This window comes from Macrobrachium nipponense, chromosome 32 (genome assembly GCF_015104395.2).
Source record: "Macrobrachium nipponense isolate FS-2020 chromosome 32, ASM1510439v2, whole genome shotgun sequence".
Classification (NCBI taxonomy): domain Eukaryota; kingdom Metazoa; phylum Arthropoda; class Malacostraca; order Decapoda; family Palaemonidae; genus Macrobrachium; species Macrobrachium nipponense.
Window position 1 is genome coordinate 17154545 of NC_061094.1, and position 24002 is coordinate 17178546.

The following is a 24002-nucleotide window of genomic DNA, read 5'->3' on the forward strand; positions in this document are numbered from 1 at the left end:
ATAATGGGTGAAGAGATAAAATCCAAAACTGTCCGTTGTTTTATCCCAGTTAATAGGAGGGAGAGTAGTTTTAAGGATCCTCCTTTCTAAGCCATGACCTTCACGAGTGGATTTTCTTAAATATCTATACCAACATTGCTAGGTACCTAGTGCAAAAATTACAGACTTCATATATCTGGCAATACCAGTATGTATGGAAGATATAGTTACATTATATCCATACTGAGAGCTCAGTCAAAAATTCTAGGAAAACAAATTTAAAAATTTCTTATCCCTTTTGAAGACATACATCTTGCAGTCACAGCAATCATGGAATACAAGACAGCATTAACAGAATCACTGATTTAGGATTTCGTGATTTGACTCTAGTATAGAAGTTGTCACTTCCCTTCTGCTGTCCTTTGCACTACAAAGAACCGCTCTAGAAGGGATCCAGTTACTTTGTCCCTGAACAAGGTCCTTAGACTTTGATCAGCCCTGCAATTCAGTGGACCTGATACAAACCACAACTCACAAGTTACAGTATGCAATATTCTTGATTGCATTGGCATCAGGAGCTAGTATTAGCAAACTGGGCTCTCATAGACGAGGACAATACATCAAGCAAAGAGCTGACAATAAATTTCTATTGTCATCTGGCCTGTCATTCCTGACCAAGAATGGGACTCTTTTAAGAAGCAAATCTCCTACTCAAAGTAAACTAGAATTAGCAGACATAACATTATGCCCAGTTCATGCAATTAAAGTTAACCTAGAGGTCATAGCAGACATCCCAAAAGGTAATTTTTTGTTGGATTACACTTGCCACAAGCTCAAATAACTTTGATGACATGATCAATCGGTTAGTGGGATGGATATTCTTGACCCATAGGTGCAACAGCGGCAAACCACTGGTTTTCCGAACAGTCATGTATACTAATTATCTCTGGGGAGCGATTGACAATACTGCAACCATACCCAGCATACCACAGAACTTCACCTTAAAAAATGTAAGTTCACACTTAGTTTCTTGTTCTTTCTTGTCAAACCTAAAGGTATTTGGAAGAAAGAATGGGGCCTTGAAACTAGTGGCTTGACCTTGGACAAAAAATGTTTTTGGGATGTTATGATTAGTATCCAAGAGCTCATCGCCTGTCAATTTCTTTGTAAAGCTCCTTGAGGAAGAGACAGTGACTACACTATCAAAAACAGGTTTTGACATTGGAGAAACCTATTTTTGGTAGTTGCTATTGAGTCCTCAAAACCCACCCACTTCCCTGACGAAAAGACATGGATTTTGGGTATAGCAGCATCCTACATTGACCAACAAAAAGAATGGCGTCTTGGTTGGATTTTGGTCGTATGTAAAGAATACGACAGTGCATATCGGCATAACCACTTCTTGCTGTTTTGATGTAGTAGGAAAACTGGGTATTAGCGTTCGCTGAGGATAATAGAATGTGCCCTCTTATCCTAAGTCCATTTACACTCTATCATGTGTTATAATGTTTATCATTATGACATATTACCCGGCCATACGACCAGTTAACAGAATTCTTTGACATTAGTCTGGTCACCATGGAGCTCTGGATAGACCATAGAGAGGTACTCCTTGAGGACTCAACAATGACTACCAAAAATAGGTTTTTCCTATGTCAAAACCTGTTTTATTTGTATGAAAATCAAATATTCCTCTAACAAATACACATTAAATGTTTTCAAGATAATTTTATTGTCGCTACTCATTGTAGACCCGTATATGTTACACCAGGTAGTGCTTGTTGCATTGCCACTCTAATGGTTGCGTCACTACGCTCCACTCACACATTGATATCAGTGGGTGCATTCTACTTTTGTATTCACATAATTACATTTTTCAGCGTTGAAGTGTAAAAACAATCAAATAGGACCCTTTGAAATTTTAGGTTTGCTTTGGAAGTAACATTAATGTTATGGCAAAATTTTTTTCATTTAATTGAACTGAGGTTTTATGACAACATCTTTTTGGCCAAAGGCATCAGTGATGAGTGAATAAAAATTTGAATATATTTCATATGTGTTTTTTTTTTTTTATTTGGCTATACGCTACATTTTCTTACAGTTTTGAAGTTTTGAAATATATGACAGATTTCACTCTTATGGAAGATATTAAGGCCTTATTGCTTGCAATAATTGTGTTTTTGCATTGAAATGATAGATAGATATGCAGCATGTTAGGTCGCCAGTTAGTGAATTTTGAATTGAATCCTATGCAGTCGTGTAACATCAGTTCTGAGCATAGCTGTACAGAGAGGCCTTGGGGTGAGGGTTAGGGATCTGAGGTATGTTAACATCAGTAAACAAAAGGATCTGGAAACAGCTGTTTTGTCATTTTGGGGGATTTTACTGTAACAAAAAGTGTGTTAATTTACTGCATATACCCATTTTACATAAGTGTACAAAAATGAAAATAATAAATCCATTAATACATCCGTCTAGGTCGTCAACTTCCAGTTTACTTACAAAATGGGCACTGTTTACTACCAGTCCCTTGGGGATGTACGTAAAACATAAAATAATGATGGTAAATACCGTAAACATAACGTCTTACGTTGTTTAGGCCATAAGACATTTTGGCCGTTTGCCAGTCTGGATGTAACTGACTTTTGGCAGAAACAACCAGGGCCGATTCTGAGAATGCAGAAATTACAGATGGCGGGAAGATTGTTTTATTTTATTTTATGATAATATATCATTATAATAATACAGTATAAATGGATTCTGCAAGTAAAATAACTGTTTTCACTACAATCACCTTTTCTTAAATACAGCTCTAATAGTCTATTTAATTTTGCAAATGAATACTATGGGTGTAACACCTGGCCTAGCCTAAGTCTACAGTTCACACATAGCCTACACATTTTTATCTCGTTTATGGTAATACAAGATGGTAACACCTGATAAGGAAGTTGCTGTATAGAAAGGCATTAATGGTCATAAAACCATGGTAGGCTGTGGGTAAACTGTGTCATTCAATTGGCTGAGGAAAAAGAAGGGGTTGCATTTTTGTTCAAAGTGTATTTATGCAGTGTATTTTGTCACAAATTGGGGGAAAAATGGTAGATAACTGCTTTTGCATAAATAAGTGGGATGGTTGTTGTTTATAAGCTTACTGAGCGTTTACATGGAATTGACAAGGTTAGGTGAAGAATGTACAGTTACCTCAGGTTTTTTTTACTCACCATTATTTGGATTTTGCCATTAGCTGGCGGACCACTGGCTCTATTAATCCAGATAATTGAAGGATTACTCTTTATATCTAAATTTCAAAAAATGTGAAAAACTGCTCTCCAGTAATAGCAATGTTCTGCAGTCTAAGGAAATGTTGGTAACACTGCTTGATCATATAAACAGACTGAGAAAGAATTTAGGGGGTTGGGAGACCAGGAAAAGTTTCTTAGGTAAGGGGAGCGTCATTGGAGAGGAGTGGCAATAAAGCTGTGTACAGAGAGATTCACTCAGAAAGGGCTGTTTAGTTTTCCCAGCTGGGGGAGGGGTGGGGGGCGGCACTGTTTCGTGGGATGGGTGGAGAACTCATAGACAGAGAGAGAGAGAGAAAGAGAGAGCAGTGGACTCACAGTAAGTGCATATTGTTTCTAACATGGTGCTAATTTATGTACTAAAACAGAATCACATACACATAAAATAACTGTATACACAGTAACCAAGTACGTTTGCATCACTGAAACTGATTGCATGCAATTACAGTTTATTTAGCCAATCATCTCAGTATTTCTATGCACATGACTGAGAAGAACAAAAAATGAAGTCACTTAAAAAACCCTTTTTACTCGTAAATTTAACAATGCACTGCAAGTACATTAATTTATGTCATCATATTGTATATTAAATAAATTTAGTAATAAATTTTCACAAGATAAATCACCACACATACTTTCTTTGCATATGCAAAGATCGTATCGATAAAAGAACACATTTTCTTCACTGGGCAAACAAATGATGCTGTATGACTCTGAATGAAGCATGCAAACAGCCGGGCATGCTGGGTCACTTATGCTAAAAACAAAGGACCCACGACCACAGGCGCAGACAGAAAATCTTCAGTTGTGTGTGTGCATGCATTTGTTGACCTTCCATCCTCACAGGGACAAACAGCAATGCATTGTCATGTGCATATGTGCGTTCATTCACTGTCCACTCACATAGGTATACCCAGGAAAACATTGGTCACGTGCTTCTGCTCATTCTTTGCTCATTCACCATTCAGCCGCACAGGCGCACCATAGGGAAGTGTTGATCGTGTGTGTGTTCATTAATTTGCTCACTGTCCACCTTCACAAGCTCAAACAAGAAAGCCTCTGATGTGTGTGTATGTTTTTTCACTGACTGATATCCCTACCTACTTAGTGGATCATCCAATCATGATGAGAGTTCGTCTTTATGGGCACACCCAGTCCACCATTAGATAACTCTAACCCAATCATACTTACTGGACTTACCACTAAGTAAAAAATAAGTTTATTATTTTTAATGGAAGTGAACAGGGCAGCATTTTCAATAAGATAGGAAGTTGTATAATCTTTAGGATGGGAAAGAGTTGGGTTTATAGAATTATTGGAAACTTGTTGAAAGGACCAGAAATCTTTTCTAACAAGAGATAAGGTCAGGTTACAATATTTCAGTGGCATTTTCCCCAATGACATATTGATTTTATGTTTGAAGTAAAGTACTGTACATAATTTCTCAGTATGTGGAAAATACAAGCATGAAAACAGTAAAACCTAGGCAGGGCTGATACACCGGCTTTCTTTACCAAGTTACTAAAGGAGGAATGATTCAAATTACGATTAGGAGACTGTAGAGTTCTAACAGAAAGGAGACATATGCATTGCTAACCAAAAAACTTGTCAAGTAGTAAAACTGGGAAGTGTTCCAAGATCGACACTATTTAATGCACCGAATGTTTAGCAAGAATGATCATGAAAGAAATTAGATATTTCAGGTTTCTGAAGATGGTAAACTGTTATTCACTGTTATATACAAAGACATTAATAATTAATAATTATTGTCATATAGGATGTCAGAGTCTCATGCCTAGGAGTCTTCCAATTATATCTGGTTGTAGACAAATAAGGAAAAAAATCTCTGTAAATTCAACAACCTCTGAACCTTTAGATTTCATGAGTTTCATACCTTGGAATCCCACTTCTTTACTGAGTAGTTACAAAAAGGGTGGCAGTCAATTGCTGTAGCTCTGTAGATCTAACCCCAGCAAGATGGTAATGCCTCTCCAAGTTCTAGCACCCTTCCTTGGGTGCACACCATGGAGGAAGTAAAATAATGGAAGCAGAAAAAAGACATGCAATAAAATAAGTGGACCATCCTAGTATATCTTCATCTATGGTATAAAAAACGCCACAGCAGATTTTCTTTTTTTCGTAGTCAGATATAGCTCCCATTTGCTGTAAAGCAAAGTATTAGACACCTACTAGCTTTAGATTTTTTTTTTTGCAATAGATTTAAATAACCTGTTTCAAGGTTGGAAACAGCCAGTGAAAAAATAGCATCACTAGCAACAACTTCTAAAGCAAGAAATACACTGTCACAACCTAGGATCAATGAAATATGAACAAGTGGTCGTGATCCAGATGTGGACCTCATGAAATCTGTCATCTGATCTGGACTCACATCCCACAATAACCTCATTATCAGATTTGTTGTTGAAGACACCAAAAATCACCAGCATTTGTAAAGATGGCCATGGCCCCCAGTGTTATCAAAACCACAAGAACCTGTCTGATGATCAAGGACAATCAGATATAGCCCAATTATTTTACGAGTGATTAAAAAAGAAGGTAGAAGACAACAAATTCTTTCTTATGTAAAAGTCTCCCCATATTTCCCCTATTCTTTCTTGAAAGACTGGTGGATGAAGGAAATAGAAGAGTGCATAGGAGACCACTTTTTAATATGGCCAATGGTTCTAGTCCTGTATACGTTTGTATGAAGAAAAATTTGTAATGAACAGGACTTGTAAATTAGGTAATGCAACAAGTTGACTGGGTAGATTTGACTGGATATCAGGTTGTTTGTGTGAAGCTGGGTATGGGTAGATACAACAGAAGAAAATTGTTGGCAATTTTTCAGCCTAGATACACCCTACTATGAGTTTTAAAGAGTTCTTGATTTTTTGTTTTCTTTAGTATTTTCTCAAAACATGGCTTGTTGACCTTGAAAATGAGACATTACCATTTACTGATGAGGACTATGTTCAAATGATAAGTAGCAAGTAAACAGTGAAGCATACAACGTAACTCAAGGAAAATTATTCATCCACTACCATTCACTATGCAACTACACTCTAATTTTGAGCATGCGATAATATTTAGCAATATTTGTTTGTTGGTTCCAGCTATTGTTATTAAAAAGTGAATGTGCTCAATTTAGATTTACATATTGTTTACAAGGTCTCAACATCTTCAGAGGTTATTAATGTGAAACACTTTTGTAGTTTTTCTGTCACTGTTGTTCTGTCTTAATGGCAGCAGTTTATGAGAACAATTTTAATAAATGCTCCGAGAAGTAATTTGCATTTGCTTGACAATGGCTGCAGTATTAACTTGATCATCATTGGGCAATTTGCTGTTAGGTTATATCTTGTAAGTTCAGTAGTGCATCACTGTGATTCCACTGGCGCCTGAACCTCTTTGAGTAGCGATGTCTTCTAGATCATCTACATCTTACTGTACAGCTGCTGCAGTTTTATCTTTTCGGTTTCAGTGTAAATCTGTAATATGTTGCCTTAAATCACCATATTATTATGAAAATTTCTAACTGGAATGTCTTTTGTAACTAATGATTATTCATTTACTATCCTGCTGGTGGCTGTTTACAGTCTCCATTCTGTTTATTTGTACCCAAATAGGAATCTTATTTCATGATGGCTTTTAGTAGCCAACTTCCTTTTTTCATGAGAATCTTTACCCAACAACAACGACAACAACAACAAAAATAATAATAATAATAATAATAATAATAATAATAATAATAATAATAATAATAATAATAATAATAATAATAATAATAATAATAATACTGACAACCCCTTAGATTCTTAAGTACAGTGAATTGTGCCTCATGTGGCAAGAAAGTTGTTACAAAGTATGTTCTGTTCTTGCTGATTAACGAATGTCTGTACAAGACTTTCATAGGAGTAAATTCACAGGATGTTAATTAAGGAAGTTATTGTGAATGCTTCATCTTCATTGTTTCTGATCTTCTTATACAAGATCCTTAGAGGATAATGAGGTTTGTTTCTAGGAGATCTTAACTGATACGAAATGGATTTTCAGAGAATTTGAAAAACCTTCTCTTAATCATCAAATGAGTTACTTTTTCAGAGCTGATCTACCTTCTCTGAATGAGTTACTTTTTCAGAGCTGATATACCTTCTCTGAATGAGTTACTTTTTCAGAGCTGATCTAATATGTAATCCACTCTACAACTTAGAACTGTATGATGTAGTGAGCAGTGAACTTGTGGTCTAGTTGTAAAACAACATCTTAGAAGTGTGTTCTTGAGAGCAAAGACAGTTCTGTCACAACTGTCTTAAGTTCTAAACAATAGAGCAGACAAGATCCTTGAGCCAATCCCAGACTCCATTTACTCTAGCACTGTGGTGGCTGGATACGCAGGAGAGAATTACCTACAAAGAATTGCACCAGTTCCAGATCTAAGTGTTTTCCTTGTTGCTGCCTGCCTGTGCCATGAGCTTGAATCCTTCTCACACTGTCTAAGCTTGCCACCAACTATCCCTCCTAACCCTGAAGGTAAAGCTATGGTTGAAGTACTGAAGAAGGCAGACAAATTGCTGAAGGTTCACAAGACACTTCCTACATCATCTGCAGGGCCAAGGATAACCATAAAGATGACAAACAAGTCAATGCTGTGTGCAGGATGGTGCAATTATATGATAAAACAGGTACCCCCAGGTGCAAATACCATTCATCTATCACCATAAGTTTGGTAAAGTAGACAGAAAATGAAGCCCTACTTCAGCTGGAGAAAAATAACTACCTGAAAAAGTATTGGTGATTGCTACAACACCAGCAGATTCCTGTTCCAGCATTTTCTACTTTGCAGACATCTAGCTGCAACTAATGGCCTCCAGTGGCACCCCAATGCCATCATACAACCCACAAAACCATGTCTCCTACATGACTGGATGAAACTACAGGAGGAATCATCTCTGCCAACATCCAGATGCCCTTACTCAATGCTGACTTCCTCAGTGCAGCCCAGGCAGATGGCCCATCTCATCAGTAGGCCTTGCGGCCCTACACAACCCACTCCAAGAATCCCCCAACCTTTTCTGCATAGAACTTAGTCAGGCTCCTTAAGTACTTACTAAACACAGGACCCATCATCATGTAAAATAACAGGTCCCCCAAGTTCTGCTGTGTGCCACCAGAGGAACTACTCTCTGCAAAGAAGGCCTTTGTGGAGATGGAACAGATGGGCATTTGCCAGAAGACCAGAGCCCTTATATTCACAACTGCCTCTAGTCAAGAAACCTGAGAGCTCATGGCTCCTTTGCAGAGGCTACACTCATCTCAAACTCTGAATTAAGCCTTGACCACTAACGCCCCTTCCCAGTGTGACAGACATCACGTCCACCTGTGAGCTGCACTCCAGAAGCTGATGGATCACATCCATGTTGTCACATACTTGCCTTTAACGTAGATATATTTTAAGAAAATTTATGAAAATATTTAAGCTATTTAAGCAAATAAGCTTTCCAGTCACTTCAGCACCATCTATTATTCGCACGTGTAGTCAGTTACGTCACCTATGGAGTTTGTTCAATTTTTTCCATGTCTGTGGTGAGAAAAAAAGAGATATGAGGGACGAAAGAGGGAGACTAAGGAGACCAGAGGAGGGGAGGGACACGAGGATTGTGCAAGTTCCAAGGGATTGTCTGCCATCAACTTTGAGGATGTTTTAAATGAAGATATTATTCTTTGGGGTGCTCGTGGTATGTTGGATGGAAAGTTGTAGCAGTTCAGCATATTGGCGAGGAACTCTGTGCTCTACTAATCTCAGCACGGACTCATTGTAACCATCTCAAAATCTGTAGACGTTATAAGGTTTTTCATTGTTTTCCTCTATGGTAACGGCATAATTGTGTTAATTTCTTGGACTGTCGGATGTTGCAGAAGGAGGTTGCATGTTGGGCCAGATATTTAGTGTTCTCCCCAGGAGCTACGATAATCAGTGTGGTATATGCTATTTCTCTCTCTGGTAAAGGCGCTAATTATATCCATAGTTACGAGTCTGGTCAACTTCTTCATGCACCAAGGTTATATAATGTAATTATCATCTGTCAGTGAAGGTTATGGTGCAAGTGCTGTAGTTATCCCATGGAAATATTTACTGGTGAGCACACCAGTGGAACTGTTTAGGCCTCAAGTGTTGATTTTGTAATGTTGGTGGTTATGTCAATCTTCAGACTGGAATCTTATATATATATATATATATATATATATATATGATATATATATTATATATCATATATATAGATATATATGTATATATATATATATATATATATATATGTTATATTATTATGTATAAATATAACCTTAGATTTGATTATGAGTCTTTGTTTCAAATCAAATGTCTACATTGTTACAATGCAGAAGCCCTTTCTGCATATGCCACATTGATGACAATTATATTCTCCACAAAAAGAACACCAGCAACACATCAGGGCCTTACTAACCATCTGCAAGACAACAGCCTAGTTCTTGGCCCCCAACAAATGTGTTATCTGGGTCTCCTCCATAGAGTTCCAGGGTCATCTTGTGCCTGAAAATGGTATACAATTCCTACTCTCCTAGGTTCTCAGCCATAAAGGAATAACTGACCCTAAACACCATAAAACAATTAAAATAATTCATTGGAATGTTAAATTACTACCACCAATCCTTGTCCAACATCACTATGATGATGGCACCCCTCTGCAATGGAATGCCTTCGTAGTAACCAAAGACATTCATCATTACTACAATGCTGGTGTTTCCCAACCCCTGGGCCAGACTCACCACTGATGTGAGTACTTTGCAACAGGTGCAATCACAGCGCAAAAAATCAGTGGTACTACCATTCTCCTTATTTCATTCAGGAATTGACACCAGCAGAAAGAAAATACAAAACATTCAATAGAGAACTTCTCACCATATATATGACACTTTAAACACATACTGCAAAAAAAAAAAAAAAAAAAAAAAAAAAAAAAAAAAAAAAACACACACTTTACTTGAAACCCTGTCCAGAATAGAAATTGATGGGGTTCAAACTGAAATAAATCATGAAGAACTTGCTAACATCCAACAAAAAGATCCAAAACAAGAGATTACTGCACTACCATAAGTCTGAAATGGGGAGACCCCGTTTAGTGCCTCTGGATGAACTATTCTATGTAACACCAGCATGGACTGCCCTTACTCTTTGTGGAAAGATATCTATTAGTGTTTTAAATCATCCAAGAACTTGTTCATCCTTCTGGCAGAACAACATACAAACTAGTAGCAGAAAAATTCATATGATACAGTGAAAAAAATATGTATAACAGTTGGGAAAAAAGTACTTAAAGTGCCAAATAAGCAGTGTGGCCTGTTACACAGTACAGCACCAATGAATTCCCACCACCCACACGACAGCTTGGCTATCTCTGCATGGACACAGAAGCACTTCTCGATGACTGAGTCAGTTGCCGACCTTCATTTCCAAAGTATGGACCACCTTAGTCAAACTACTGGGCTCAAATGGCATAGTGGAAAGAACCAACCGAACACTCGAAGCAGTGCTTATTACTAGATGCAATGGCCCTAAATGGAAGTGCCACCACTTTTGGTGCTCCTCAGTAATGTACCTGAAATCAATGTCTCTCAAGCTGAAAAAGTGTTCGGTGAGACCATATGTGTATCGGGAAAATTTTTCAAAGCTGGAGAAGATAGTTGCAAAGATGAAGAATTAGCAAGACTGCAAAAGGTTGTAAGAAGATTCCAGCCATACATTTAAACATGCAAAGAACCCAAAACGCCATTCATACTGAGTCATATCCTCACCTACCAGTTCACATTCATCAGAAATGATGCCTACAAGCCTCCCCCAACCCTTCCACACAGGGGACCATACCCAGTCATTGAACAACAAGACAGAGCCTTCAAAATGGTCATGCACAACAAAGATGACTTAAAAACTGGCCTTACTGGGACGCACCCATCCAGCAACCTCAGGTGACAAATCCAACTGCTGACTAGAACTATCTATGGCAGAGAGTGATCAGTGCCACTAACAACTATCCAGTGAAATATGTACTATATATAATACTATTGTAGTGAATTGCTTATCCATGTCATACTGCTTACCATATCTTAGTTGTTATTAATAGCTATGTTTTTCATCATATAATTTCTTATTTACTTTACAATGTATGCACATCTTTGTTTTAAACCATTCCTGGCAACTCAGTGCCATATCAACACCATGGACACAAAGCTTAATAATGCTGTAGAACAGTCACTAATTTCACTGTCAAAACAGCATTTCTTTCAAAATTTCAACTTAAAATAATTTCAGCATCTCAAATGGAATCTACTTAAGTATGGGTGTGGAACGATTACACATTTTTCTTTATTTTCTGACCTGGCCAGCTGCATTACAAACTCAAACATAAATAATTGATTGATTGATTCATGCTTACTAAAACACATATGAATATGCTGTAAAGTTTCCAGCCACTGTATAAGCATTTTCTTTGACATTTTTGAGGAGGGAGCTAAATAAGCTCTGCACTTCGCTACAAACCCAGATTTAACCAACAAACTTGGCAGCCAATCACAGAGCATCTTCTCTAATATTTTTGTGCATCACTGGCATCACCTGACTCGCCTGATTCAGGTCACCACAGGACCTACTATTGTAATCACATTTTTTCTGCATGCTATCTCAAAAGCAGATAATATTTCGACAATAAACTATTGTGTTTTGAGCATCCTGTGTATTAGTTTTACAATATCAGTGTCTGAAAAGGTATGCAATCTGAAGCAGGTAGTAATCAATAGATTTCTATTTGTCACCAAAATGAATACATGTTTACGGAACAGGTTTAAGGCTATGCCCCTGACTAGCAAGCCTCCGCACAACAGATTACTCTTGAATGGAAAATAAAAGAAAATTCGACGGTGTATTGAATTAAAAAAAGGGAAAATAGATTAATAAGAGGTTGTTCAAATAAATAAACCAATAAAAGCTAAACAAATGAAACAAAGGAAACGATAGTGTGCCTGAGTACACACTCAAACACAGAGAAACTGAAAAGGGAACATGCAATGCCAAGTCGCAGTGAAAAAGGCATAGGCAACTAGGCCCATCACTACTGGAAGAAAGGAATACTGATCATTTCCAACTATTCCGTAGGCCATTACTTTCAAACGACGATGAGAAGGTACTAATTAGCCCTATGCATTTCGGCCAGATGTTTGCTGTAAGGTCCTGCTGATGATGTAACAGCCATAATGTGCACGTTGCCAAACCTGTATTTACAAAGGGAAAACTAGAAAGCTCTGTCTTCCATTGCTGTTAAGAAAGCCAGTTGGTATTGTATAAGTCTTGTGAAATAACATTTATTTTCCCCCCGTAGGGGGCTAGTGCCATTAGCACACCTCACGCGGCGCACTGTAAGAATTACTTAAAGGTCTTTGTAGTGTCCCCTCGGCCACTAGCTGCAACCCCTTTCATTTCTTTTACTGTCCCTCCATTCATATTCTCTTTCTTCCATCTTCTTTCCACCCTCCTCTAACAATTGATTCAAAGTACAACTGCTTTGAGGTTTTTCTCCTGTTACACCTTTCAAACCTTTTTACTGTCAATTTCCGTTTCAGCGCTGAATGACCTCATAGGTACCAGTGCTTGGCCTTTGGCCTAAATTCTATAGTATTATAGAATTTTTCATGCCACGGGCTTTTTCAACACTTAATTTGTTCCAAATGCTGCCTCACAGCCATGGGCCATGCATGTTTACCAGCACGATAAGAAAGGAAGCAAGAGAGACGTGTAAATTGTGATAAATACCAAAGACTTCGCTAACACTTACAAGGGTCATTAAAATTACACATTTCTTTCTTCAGTACTTTCACAGATTTGCTAAAATTTGGCACTCTTGTCAAGAATCTTTTTAACCCATTGTTCATTCCCTATTCTGATCATTTTGTCAAATACGTAAGTCTTTCAAGCAAATCTCCTACGTTTGGGAGGAATACCTCTATGAATGAGTTCAAAATTTCAGAGAAAGATCCCAAAAATTCATGTGATATTTTCTTTTTCAAAAGTTTCACTACTTTCCTAACTACATCCAGTAATCTACTCTGATGTACAATACTGGAATGATGATGATGATGATGATGATGATGATGATGATGATGATGATGATTATTGATGCTTGGGTTGCAATAAGGCAAATTTCAAATGAACCTAAAATTCATCTGCAACTCATTTCGGTGATCTCCGGATAAACATCACTAAAATAATAGTAAAAGTCCATTGTTGTAATTCTCCAGTAACAGATCGCTTCTTCTATTGTTTTCTCTAAGTTTATTTTTACATAAGCAAGAAAGGACAATGGAAAATATTCCCAAAAACCAAACCTGGAAAATGGATATTTTACGAATAATATAAATCAATATACTTACAGAAGTCAGTCCACGTCGAGAAAAATCAAATAGCGAAATTCTACTTTATCAAAGAAGTTAAAAAACGACAATGGTATTTCAAAGGAGCCTTGACTCAATGCAGTAGTCTAACTTACAACATCTACGGAGTACATTACGGTTGCTATTGCGTGAACACTAGTAATATTCACTGCAGCTCTAATCAACACAAGCATACAGGCTGAATCCAAGGCTACAATATAACAGTATCACGAAATACCATGAGCAGCATCAAATCCATTAAAATGGACGGGCCAGGCATAATTAACCATGGAGGACAGCCACGGGTGGATATTGGTCAAGGAAGTGCCACTGTAAACTGGCGCTGCTGGAGCTCCTGCCGCGGGGACTTCCTCTTCCTATTGACTCGCAGATTGTTTCCATGCATTAGGCAGAGATGGCATACACATGCACATGCAAAGGCGAAGGATGTGAGAAAAATGGAAAAATGATGCATTAATATCATGAGTCATACTACTTCACTTGCAGGCAAAACAAATGTTATAGCCAGGGGAAAGGCGAGAGGCAAATGCATAATTCTTGTACCATTATATCAGATGGAACACTCAAATCTCAGAATCTATTTGACAAATCTTCCCAAGCTGAAACAAAAAACAAAGTTTACAGTGACGCGCCTCATCATTTTCTTCACCAGTTAACAATTCCCTTCGTGAGCCGAAAATATGTTGCACTAACCGAAGGAATGCCATTTCAGCCATCCAGCAATAGAATTCTTCTTCGTTACTGTAACTAGAATTTGAAAGTTTTCCCTGAGAACTTTACATCATCACGTTTTATGCATAAATCATTTTTTGATTTGAAATTGTGGTCAATTATTCCAATTATTTCTCACCTGGGCTGATTTTACTCATCCATGTGTTTCTCAAGAAAACAAAGCATGGTTATTTTCAATACGAATTTATTGTCACGTCTTAGTTACACTTGAATGGCACATGAAGTCTGTGGTTCTGAAAATAAGCTAGACGCATGACTGGTCACCTTCTTACTCCACTTGGGATGGAAATGCAACACTAATACTGTATGTCGTTGTGAATGCACATTTCGGACAAGCATAACTTTTCAGTATCTTACTAACGTTAATTGAGTAGTGGTGGCAAGCATCGCGTAATCTACCGTTCAAGCACATGGCTTGACCGTGGATACCATTTTGACGTACACATGCACATCCTAACCAATATTGCCCCTCCCCCCCCCACACACACACACACATATATATATATGTGTGTGTGTGTGTGTGTGTGTGTAGTGTTCGTGTGAATATGCAAACTGAATCGATCCTTACTTTTTCTGAATGGAATAGTGTTACAGGTTTTTAAAATTCTTCCTTTATGCTACTATAAGAATAAAAGAAATCGTCAACAGAATCAGGTTCAGGAAAATTATTTCTATACATGCCTAGTTATCCATGTACATTTTTCAGATTACAACTTATGATACTTTTACGAGCCATTCCAGTTCTCCAGCATGTGTATGCGAGTATTGTATACACAGTACTATATATCATTCACATACATAATTACATAACCAACACGAATACAGAATAAATATGAACACAAACACCGTGCAATGTTTAATTATACAGTAACACTAACAACCGGTAATACGTTATTTATAATGCATGCGATAAGCCATATCTTCTTGGCGAAATTTCACCATTTCCCAGAATTCTACCAAGCAGGAAATTCATGCAAGCGCAACATGAGGATCATGCCCATTTACCTTCTGCCACATCAAACCCCTGGAACTTGACTGGCTGGCAGTAGTTGACGTAGGAAGAGAGGACAGGGTGGACGTGGGTGGTAGCGCCAGTATACTGGTAGTAGAGGAAGGCTCGCTCCTCAGCCGTCAGGGGCTTATCGTCCTCTAGAGAGGGCTGCGACACAGGGGTGGTGATGGTAGTGCACGAGTTACTCTACATGGGACAGAGAAGGAGACAGAGGCTGGAGAGGCGAGGTGAGACGAGAAAGATGGATGGATGGAGTGGTGGTATACTAGGATGGTGAGCTAAATAGCTGGAGAGCGCAAAAAGGGGGAGGGTGGGGTGAAGGCAGGCTCGTGTCTTTATGGCCTTTCAGGTGACAGGTAACATCTGACTGAAATTTGATTCTGATGGAGTAATACTTAAGCAGGCAGGGAATGAATGGAGGTTATGATACATACTTCACATTGATTTACTTTCAGAGGTCCATATTACAGCTGACAGATGACCACATGCTTAACATATTCAATTTCACTTTGATGAGCCAGATTTTGGAACGATAAAACAGTATCCAGTTACAGATTCCACAACTATAAGAAATGAGACACAAAATTTTCAGAAGTCATATTAATAAGTCAGGCAAAGAAAATGGACATAAGATGCACATGTACTGAAATATACATACATAATATTTCTTGGAGACGATTAATTCATAAAAATATTTTTCATCTGACGTGTTTACTGCCGACACTTACACTTAGCACAAGTGGGTGATAAGTAACTGTTTGCTGTCAAATATTTCATACTCAGCTGAAGATGATTATTTATCTTTGAAAGATCGAAAGCAAGCAAGGCAAATCAAAAGCAAACACAAAATAATCAAAATAGCTCAGGCACAAGGAAAAAGCTAGTCATAATCATCCCAGGAGCACCTGAACTTAAAATGTCTGAGAGCTGCAAATCTGAACGTTGCTAGAAACATTTGTGTGTCGCACGAGCAAGTGGTAGAGAGCGAGCGGTGTGCAAAGCAACATTTCAGCAGCCGTCTTCTTCTTCTTCCACGGGGAGGAACATTCGCAACTTGACCGATATGAGGGGAACTTAGCAGCATTCACGTGGATTCATGATCTTAAAGGTTTGGGTTTCTTTTATCACTAATGATGATCCTCAGCAAGGGCTCTCATACTTTGACACGGATAAGATGGACAGGTCAGAAATTTGAAGAGAAAATGGGAAAGCCTAGAGGAAGGTCTTAAATCTAGAGGTAGAAAAAGCAGATGTATGAAATAAAGGCAGCGTTTTCTATCATTCTAGCTGTCATACAACTGTAATTATCATAAAAAGTCACTCATTTTCATCTATGTAATTTATTTTTCATATGAGAGGAACTGTAAGTCATCACAGACAATATACGTCCAGAAATTAATGGAATGTAAAAGAGCTTATTTAAACAACTTCGGGCAAATTCTTGAAGTTATTATTGAATAAAGTACAGAATATTTTAAATCTTTAACTTGTGCAATTTAAAAAACTAAGAAAAAGGAATCGAAGACAAGTTTATAAAGAAGTAAATGACTTATATATACGTATATATGTATGTATGTATGTATATATATATATATATATATATATATATATATATATATATATATATATATATATATATATATATATATATATATATAATTAATTTATGAGAAACTCCAAAGACCAAAGCTTTGACAAACAAGCCACACCTTCATTTATGCTTTTCATACCAAGCCATTAATTTTCCAAAACTAACCAATGCTGCGAGCTGATGAATGCATTACCAATCGTTTGTTTGACTATCCATCTGATGTATACTAAGGAATCAGCCTATACACACATAGAAGCAGGGTTGATTATAGAACTTCAAAGCTATTTTCTAAGCATGAATTTATCATTTCGTGTTGAATGTCATTATACTTTTTTTGTTAGACAAAAACAAACTTGTATGACTTTATTTATATTTGGTATCATAATTCTTTCTCATACCTACTTATGGATTACTTGTAGTACTTGTTATCGAGATTAAAAATCACTGAATTTACTTGAAATTGAATTGATCGAGATGGGCCATTCTATCTAAACTCTGATTCTGTTGGTCTATTAGATTAAATTGGGTTATTTTCATCCAGTTTCCTGTCTCTCCAAAACACACAGGAGTGAACTGGTAATTTAGCAAAGATAATATAAAACTCTCATCATGAATTCCAAACTGTTAGAACCTTAAATTTTTTCAGTGTTAATGAAATTATCCCTTTGCTGATTATAACAGCGAAATCTGTCCATATCTTCTATTGGAATAACAGTCCTTCCTGCAAAGCGAAGCATCTACATCCAGATCGTATCTCTTGAAACAAATATCTTCTATGGCGGGATCCCCCTCGATATGGGATCACCTTGACGTGGTGAGGGGTCTCTTGAACCTCAGGAATGAGTTCCCAGGTTTGAAACGAAGAGTCTCATATATTTTTTTATATATTCATTTGCAGTAATAGTGTGGAATTTTCCAGTTTTTGTAAAATCTATTGGGCCTGACAAATACGAAAAGATATGATAGCTGGGAATGGGTTTATATCCGAAGCTAAATAGTGGGAACTGTGGTGGGACCATTAACTGCTCGATAATATTCGGACCTGAGAGTTTTCAGGTGGAATTATTCTGCAAGGTTGGACCACGGATTCAAGGGGATCTGGTTCTGGGCATAGGACTCTCGGCATTCTATCTTGAGTGCCCGTAATGTGATTAGGGTGGGGATGATTGTATTCTTGTAATGCTCTCAGTCCTATCAAGCAGGTTTGGCTTACACTTGGGCCACTCTAATCATGTGGGGTGGGGTAGGGACGCAGACATTTGGGAGTCTGTTTCTCACTTGTTTCATTGGTGGAAGAATAAACTCCATGAAAGGCTGATGATATCTTTTTAAGGTTTTCCGGTTTAGTCATTTGTTTTTTCCCTCCCCTTTCAAATCTTTATGTCTGGCAGTTGTAAGGATTCGAGTACCCCTGGCCCTATGATGGTGCTCTTCTGGCACAGATGATGACCTCTGCACCCACCATGGAGATTCAAAATTTTCCAAATGTTGATGACCTCCAAAAACAAATTGATGAAAAGCAGTAATAACAAATCTGATCCCCCTCCTGACTTCCCCTCCCCTGGATCCTCTAGCCATGCTTTATTGTGACGACTACAATTAAAGACACTGACTACTCCATATCGAAGACTTATCAGTCAGTTAGGATTATGAAATGACCTTAACAGCTTTGAAATCATATGGAACTGTTGCAGAAATCAAGATGAGTTTCATTGAAAGTGAATAAATGGGAAGCTTCAAGCTTGGGTTACTTTTAGTAGCCATGATGAGGCTCTAAAGGCTATTAGCATGATAAGTGCCATACAAATCGGTCAAGCTACAGTACAAGGAGCCTTAACAGACAAAGTCCCCAAAGACTTGGACGTTTATTTGCCATCTAAATGGGCTCAAGATAAACCAGAGAGAAAGCAGATTGCAGAAGTAAGAACTCCTAGACCTTCTAAGTGGCTGGTAGCTTCAACCAAGGAGAAAAATTATAACTACTACCAATTTTGCAGGTTTCTACAGAAAAAAGTGGGAGGAATAAAGAGCAGTGCTATTTCTCGTTTTGGGAAGAACACCGTTCTTATTCCCCCCTCAAAGTGAGACCACCTTGATGTCGTGAGGGGGCTCTTGAACCCCTGGAATTTGTTCCCAGGTTTGAGTCTAAGAGTCTCATGTATTCATAATTTTTTGGAGTAATTTAGTGGAATTTTTCACTTTTTGTAAAATTTTACTGCTTAGGTGAGTCTGAGAAGGGATTGTGCTTTGGAAGGGGTTTGCATTCAAAGCTAATTGTGGGAGTTGTGGTGGCTGAGTCGCCACCCAATATGGTTTGGACCTAAGACATAGTGATGGGATTTTCTTATTGCTATCTTGAGGGTGGAACCATCTCCAGTGAACAGCCCATCGGAATCCAGGGAGGGCTGGTGTTTGGGGATGGGACTCCTGGCTTCTGTCCGGAAGCCCACCAATACATTTGGAGTGGGGAGTCAGTCCCCATTAGTGGGGGCAGAACTCCCAGCAGGCCATTGGTGGAGAATGCGAATACCAGACTGATCCACGATACTTTCTTGATAAAACCAAACAGTTTTGGGTGTGTGAAGGTGAGCCGGTTTGTGTGAGGTGGTCTGGTGTGTGCGTGCTTAGTATCCTGGGATCACTTAGTGAGCTTGGTGGTTTGTTGGGGTGGGGAGTTCGGCATTAGAAGCTTCCTGGGTTTCCCTTTCTGATGTGCTGTTGGGGTCTCAGCAGGGCTCTTGGGTGTTGGGTGCGCACTTTTTCGACTTCTGAATGTGAACTGGCATAATTTTATGGATTTGATTACTAATTTTCCCTCCCCTGGATCCGACGATTTACTGGCACTGGCAACGACTTGTGGCATGAACATGGATATGAGCTCGGCTGTCGGACAGAACCAAACACCGAGACACCAGGGTGTTTGTAAATCTGGTGGATTTGATCCAAATAGTAGAGTCCTTCATTGCACTAATATAAATTTGTCATTAGATTTCGTTTTTGAATTGCAATTGATCTTCGTTTTGGACCTTTTGGTGACGTATTTGAATCGTTGTATTGGCATACGCTATTGTGGACCGTTATTGGAATTTGTCTTGGATTTTTCATTATGATGTCTGATTCTGGAAGTTTAGTGAGAATGTGTGGTTTAGTGGAAAGAATGAAACTACTTCTAGAAAAAGACAAGCAGTCATTTTCTACTTATGTTAAATTTTTCTCACCCTTGGAAGCTAGTGAGGCACAACAAAGACTCCATGGCCAATGATTCAGTTCTTAGCACGAAAGTGTTTTCAGTGAAGAATTTAAATGATGAGCCATTTGATTTTATCCCCAAGAATGAAGAACATGGACCAGCCCCATGTACCATAGCGCTTCCTACCCCTACATGGCATGTTGCTAGCTACAAAGAGGGAGGAAAAAAATTTATAAAGGCTGCTGAATGTATTGAGAGCAAGGTAGGTTCCATTCCCATTGGAAACTTAAAACGTTATGGAAAGAACTTGCTAATAAAAGCTGGTAATGAAACCCAAGCAATTTTACTATCTAATTTAAAACATCCTGAAAATAGAAATACTGAATGTATTGCATCACATAGATTCTTTAACACACTGAAAGGGGTAGTATACTCAAAAGACCAGCATTTTTTTGAAGAGGAGGAGATTCTCTATCGATGTCCTCCTTGTGTATTTTACGTAAAAAAACTAGGAGGGGATGCAGCTATACTTTTAACCTTCTCCTCCAATTATCAACCTGATACTATCATTGTTGGCCATGAGAGGATGCAGGTTAAAAAATATAAAAGAAATCCGAAACAGTGTCACAAATGTTTTGAATATGGCCACATTCAAAACTCGTGTGAAAACAAGAAAATATGTTGTGTGTGCTCTGCGGAGCATGATAATTTTGATGATTGCGAAGCAGCCCAATATTGTTTTCAATGTAAGGGTGATCACCCTCCTAATTCTAGATCTTGCCTCAGATACAGATTCGAAGAAGTATTGGCAGTGGCTGATAATGAACATATCACCATTTGCGTACCAAAGCATGTGATAATGGGGGCAAACAAAAGTGCCAACTCTACCTATGCTTCAGTAATAAAACTTATGAAAAATTCCGGCAATGTAAGGCAACTAATAATTGCATCTGATAGTAAGCATCAAACACCTGCTACTCCACAGACTGTAAATAATGAAAATCCCCTAGCTGTCCAGAAATTTTCATCGGCTAGTGCCTTGGAGTCCAACACCAAAAGTTGTACTTCCAGAAGCACAGAAAACTCACCTCCCAAAGTCGATAAAAAGGTGACTAATACGATAGTTCCAGGGTCACCTCCAAAAAAAAAAGTGAACCAAAATCAATTGATAATTCGGGAAGCTGTTCCAAAAATACTTCCAACAAGAATAAGCCAAGGGAACAAGCACAATTAGACAGAGCTAATTCGGAGCCATCAATTATCACAGCCACAAAAAAAAAATTAAAACAAAACTATAATAACAACCACCAAGAAGCGCACAAGAAATAAATCCCCAAATAATGATAGCTTTAAAATAAATACCTCAAATGGTTTCTGTGTTTTGGAAGAGATCACTCCACCTAGAAAGGTGGTTCCAAAAACAGTTTCAGCCTAAAAACATGTGAGTTCTGATCAGTCGTTGCCATGTGAGTTTTGATCAGTCTTGCCACCCTAAGTCAAATGAACTTAGTGATTCACAGAATCACAGTAGAAATTCTGATCAGGATCATAACCAGAAATATGGTCAGCCAAAAACCCTAAATTCCAATTCAAATGAAAAGGGATTAAAGAAACAATCACTTATAAAGGAGAACTTTCCTCTCCACAATTTGGAACAGTACTTCCCTTCCAAGGAGTGGGGAGTAGCACATTTTACCACCTTAACATTCATGTTCGATATCCCTCAGTTGAACTGTAAAGGTCTCAGAGCCCGTACAGAAGACCTTATAGTCTTAATTCATGAATTCATCCCAGGGATTTTATGCCTGCAGGAGACAATGTTAGGCAACTCTCATTATAATCCTGGACTAAATTATTCAATATTTAACTCCTCTCCCCCAAATGGTGGTCGGGCCAATGGAGGTGCTACAATTATTGTTGATAAATCTCTGCAGCACTCCATAATACAATTAAATACAACTCTACAAGCTGTTACTATTTCAGTCATCTTCGAAAAGAGGATAACAGCTCCTTATACCTTCCACCAGATCTTGCTTTTAACAATGAAGATATTCAGTCCTTAATTAACCAACTTCCAGCTCCTTTACTTCTCCTAGGAGATTTTAATGCCCGCAAACCCCTTTGGGGAAATTAATTGAAGACCTAATTGATAGGAATGATGTACCCTATATAATAATGGGTCAATGACTTTCCACAGCATTCATGATCATCATTTCTCTGCACTGGACCTCAGTATCTCTTCAACAAGTATACACCTTGATTTTAGTTGGCCTTTTAACGAAAATTCGCAGCATATTTTGAAATATGCTATGAATGGTCCATCTGAAGTTTTACCGAAGTGAAAGGTAGAGGATGCAGACTGGGATAAATTCAGTAAGGGCGTCAATCTAGATAGGGAGTTTGAGTCATTTCATTCTCATCTAGATGCTTCTGATTACTTTATTGAATCTACTCTGAAGAGTGCTGAAGAATCGATTCCCAAAACAAAAGGCAAACCTTGTGGACCTGCAGTTCCCTGGTGGAATAAGACTTGTGGTATTCTGAGGAAAGTTACTAGGAAGTGCTACAGACATTACAAAACTAGTGGCTCTCCTCAGTCTACAAACGTGTTTTAGCCAAAAAAGAAAGTTGGCTTTACTATATTAATGGAATAAACTCAAAGACTCCACTGAAAGTGGTGTGGCACAAAATAAGGAAAGTGAGTGGGAAAATTTGTTGCTTCACCATTACCCTTATTTAAAATAAATGACATTAATCACAGAGGCCACTAAAATGGCCAATGAGCTAGGAAAACACTTTTCTAAGATTTCCAGCACCAACAATTATTCTCGAGAATTTAAAAAAAATTAGGAATTCTGAAATGACTGTGAAATTTGATTCAGGAAAATCTGAACCATACAACTATAAATTTTCCTTGTTAGAATTACGGAGGCGCTGTCCTCTAGTGATTCCACAATTCCAGGTGAGGATACAATCATATATGAAATGCTTAAACACCTCCCAGACTATGCCAAAAAATATTTACTCAAGATTATAAACAAAATACGGGAAACTGGAGTTTTACCCAATGACTGGAAAATATACATAGTTGTTCCTATTAAAAAGCCTAATAAAGATGCTTCTCTAGCCACCAGCTATAGACCCATAGCTCTTACCAGCTGCGTGTAAGCTGATGGAAAAAATGATAAATACTAGACTAGTTTGGCACTTAGAAACTAAAGGATTAATATCATCTTTTCAATTTGGTTTCAGGAAAAACCACTCCACCCTTGATCCCTTGCTGAGGGTGACCAACTAAATCTAGCAAAGATTCACCAAAAAAAAAAATCAGACAATCGGAGTATTTTTTCACCACGAAAAACTGTATGACACTGCCTGGAGAATTGGCATCATGAAAAAATTGCACAAGATGGGCATATGTGGAAGAATGATCAGATTCATATATTCCTTTTTAACGGACAGATTTCTTTAAGGTAAAAGTAGGAAACTCTTTCTCCCAACCTTTTGTGCAGGAGGAAGGAGTTCCCCAAGAAAGCGTTTTAAGTGTAAGTCTTCAGTGGCAATAAATAGTGTGGTTGAAAAAATCTTGCCTCCTATCAAATAATCACTTTTTGTCGATGTGACAGGATGACCTGCACAGGATATGATTCATTGTCAGTATGTAAACCTCTGCAAAGGTCTATTAATGCAATTATTAAGTTGGCTGATGAGAATGGTTTTAAA

The 24002-nt window shown here is 38.0% G+C and overlaps 1 protein-coding gene across 14 annotated transcripts in view; it reads right to left on the bottom strand.

The window, feature by feature from the left end:
* The window catches only part of LOC135207246 (1-phosphatidylinositol 4,5-bisphosphate phosphodiesterase-like), a 712917-nt gene that overhangs the window by 100370 nt on the left and 588545 nt on the right, over positions 1 to 24002 (bottom strand). For 12 of the 14 annotated variants that reach the window (XR_010312938.1, XM_064238892.1, XM_064238890.1 and 9 more), the window contains one exon: positions 15492 to 15684. Coding sequence is in view for 13 of the 14 variants with exons in the window: in XM_064238892.1 (XP_064094962.1) it covers positions 15492 to 15684 (193 nt within the window). In the remaining variant the exon portion in view is untranslated. Of the gene's footprint in view, positions 1 to 13971; positions 14111 to 15491; positions 15685 to 24002 lie in introns of all 14 variants that reach the window. The other 2 variants (XM_064238894.1, XM_064238895.1) reach the window with 1 other exon arrangement.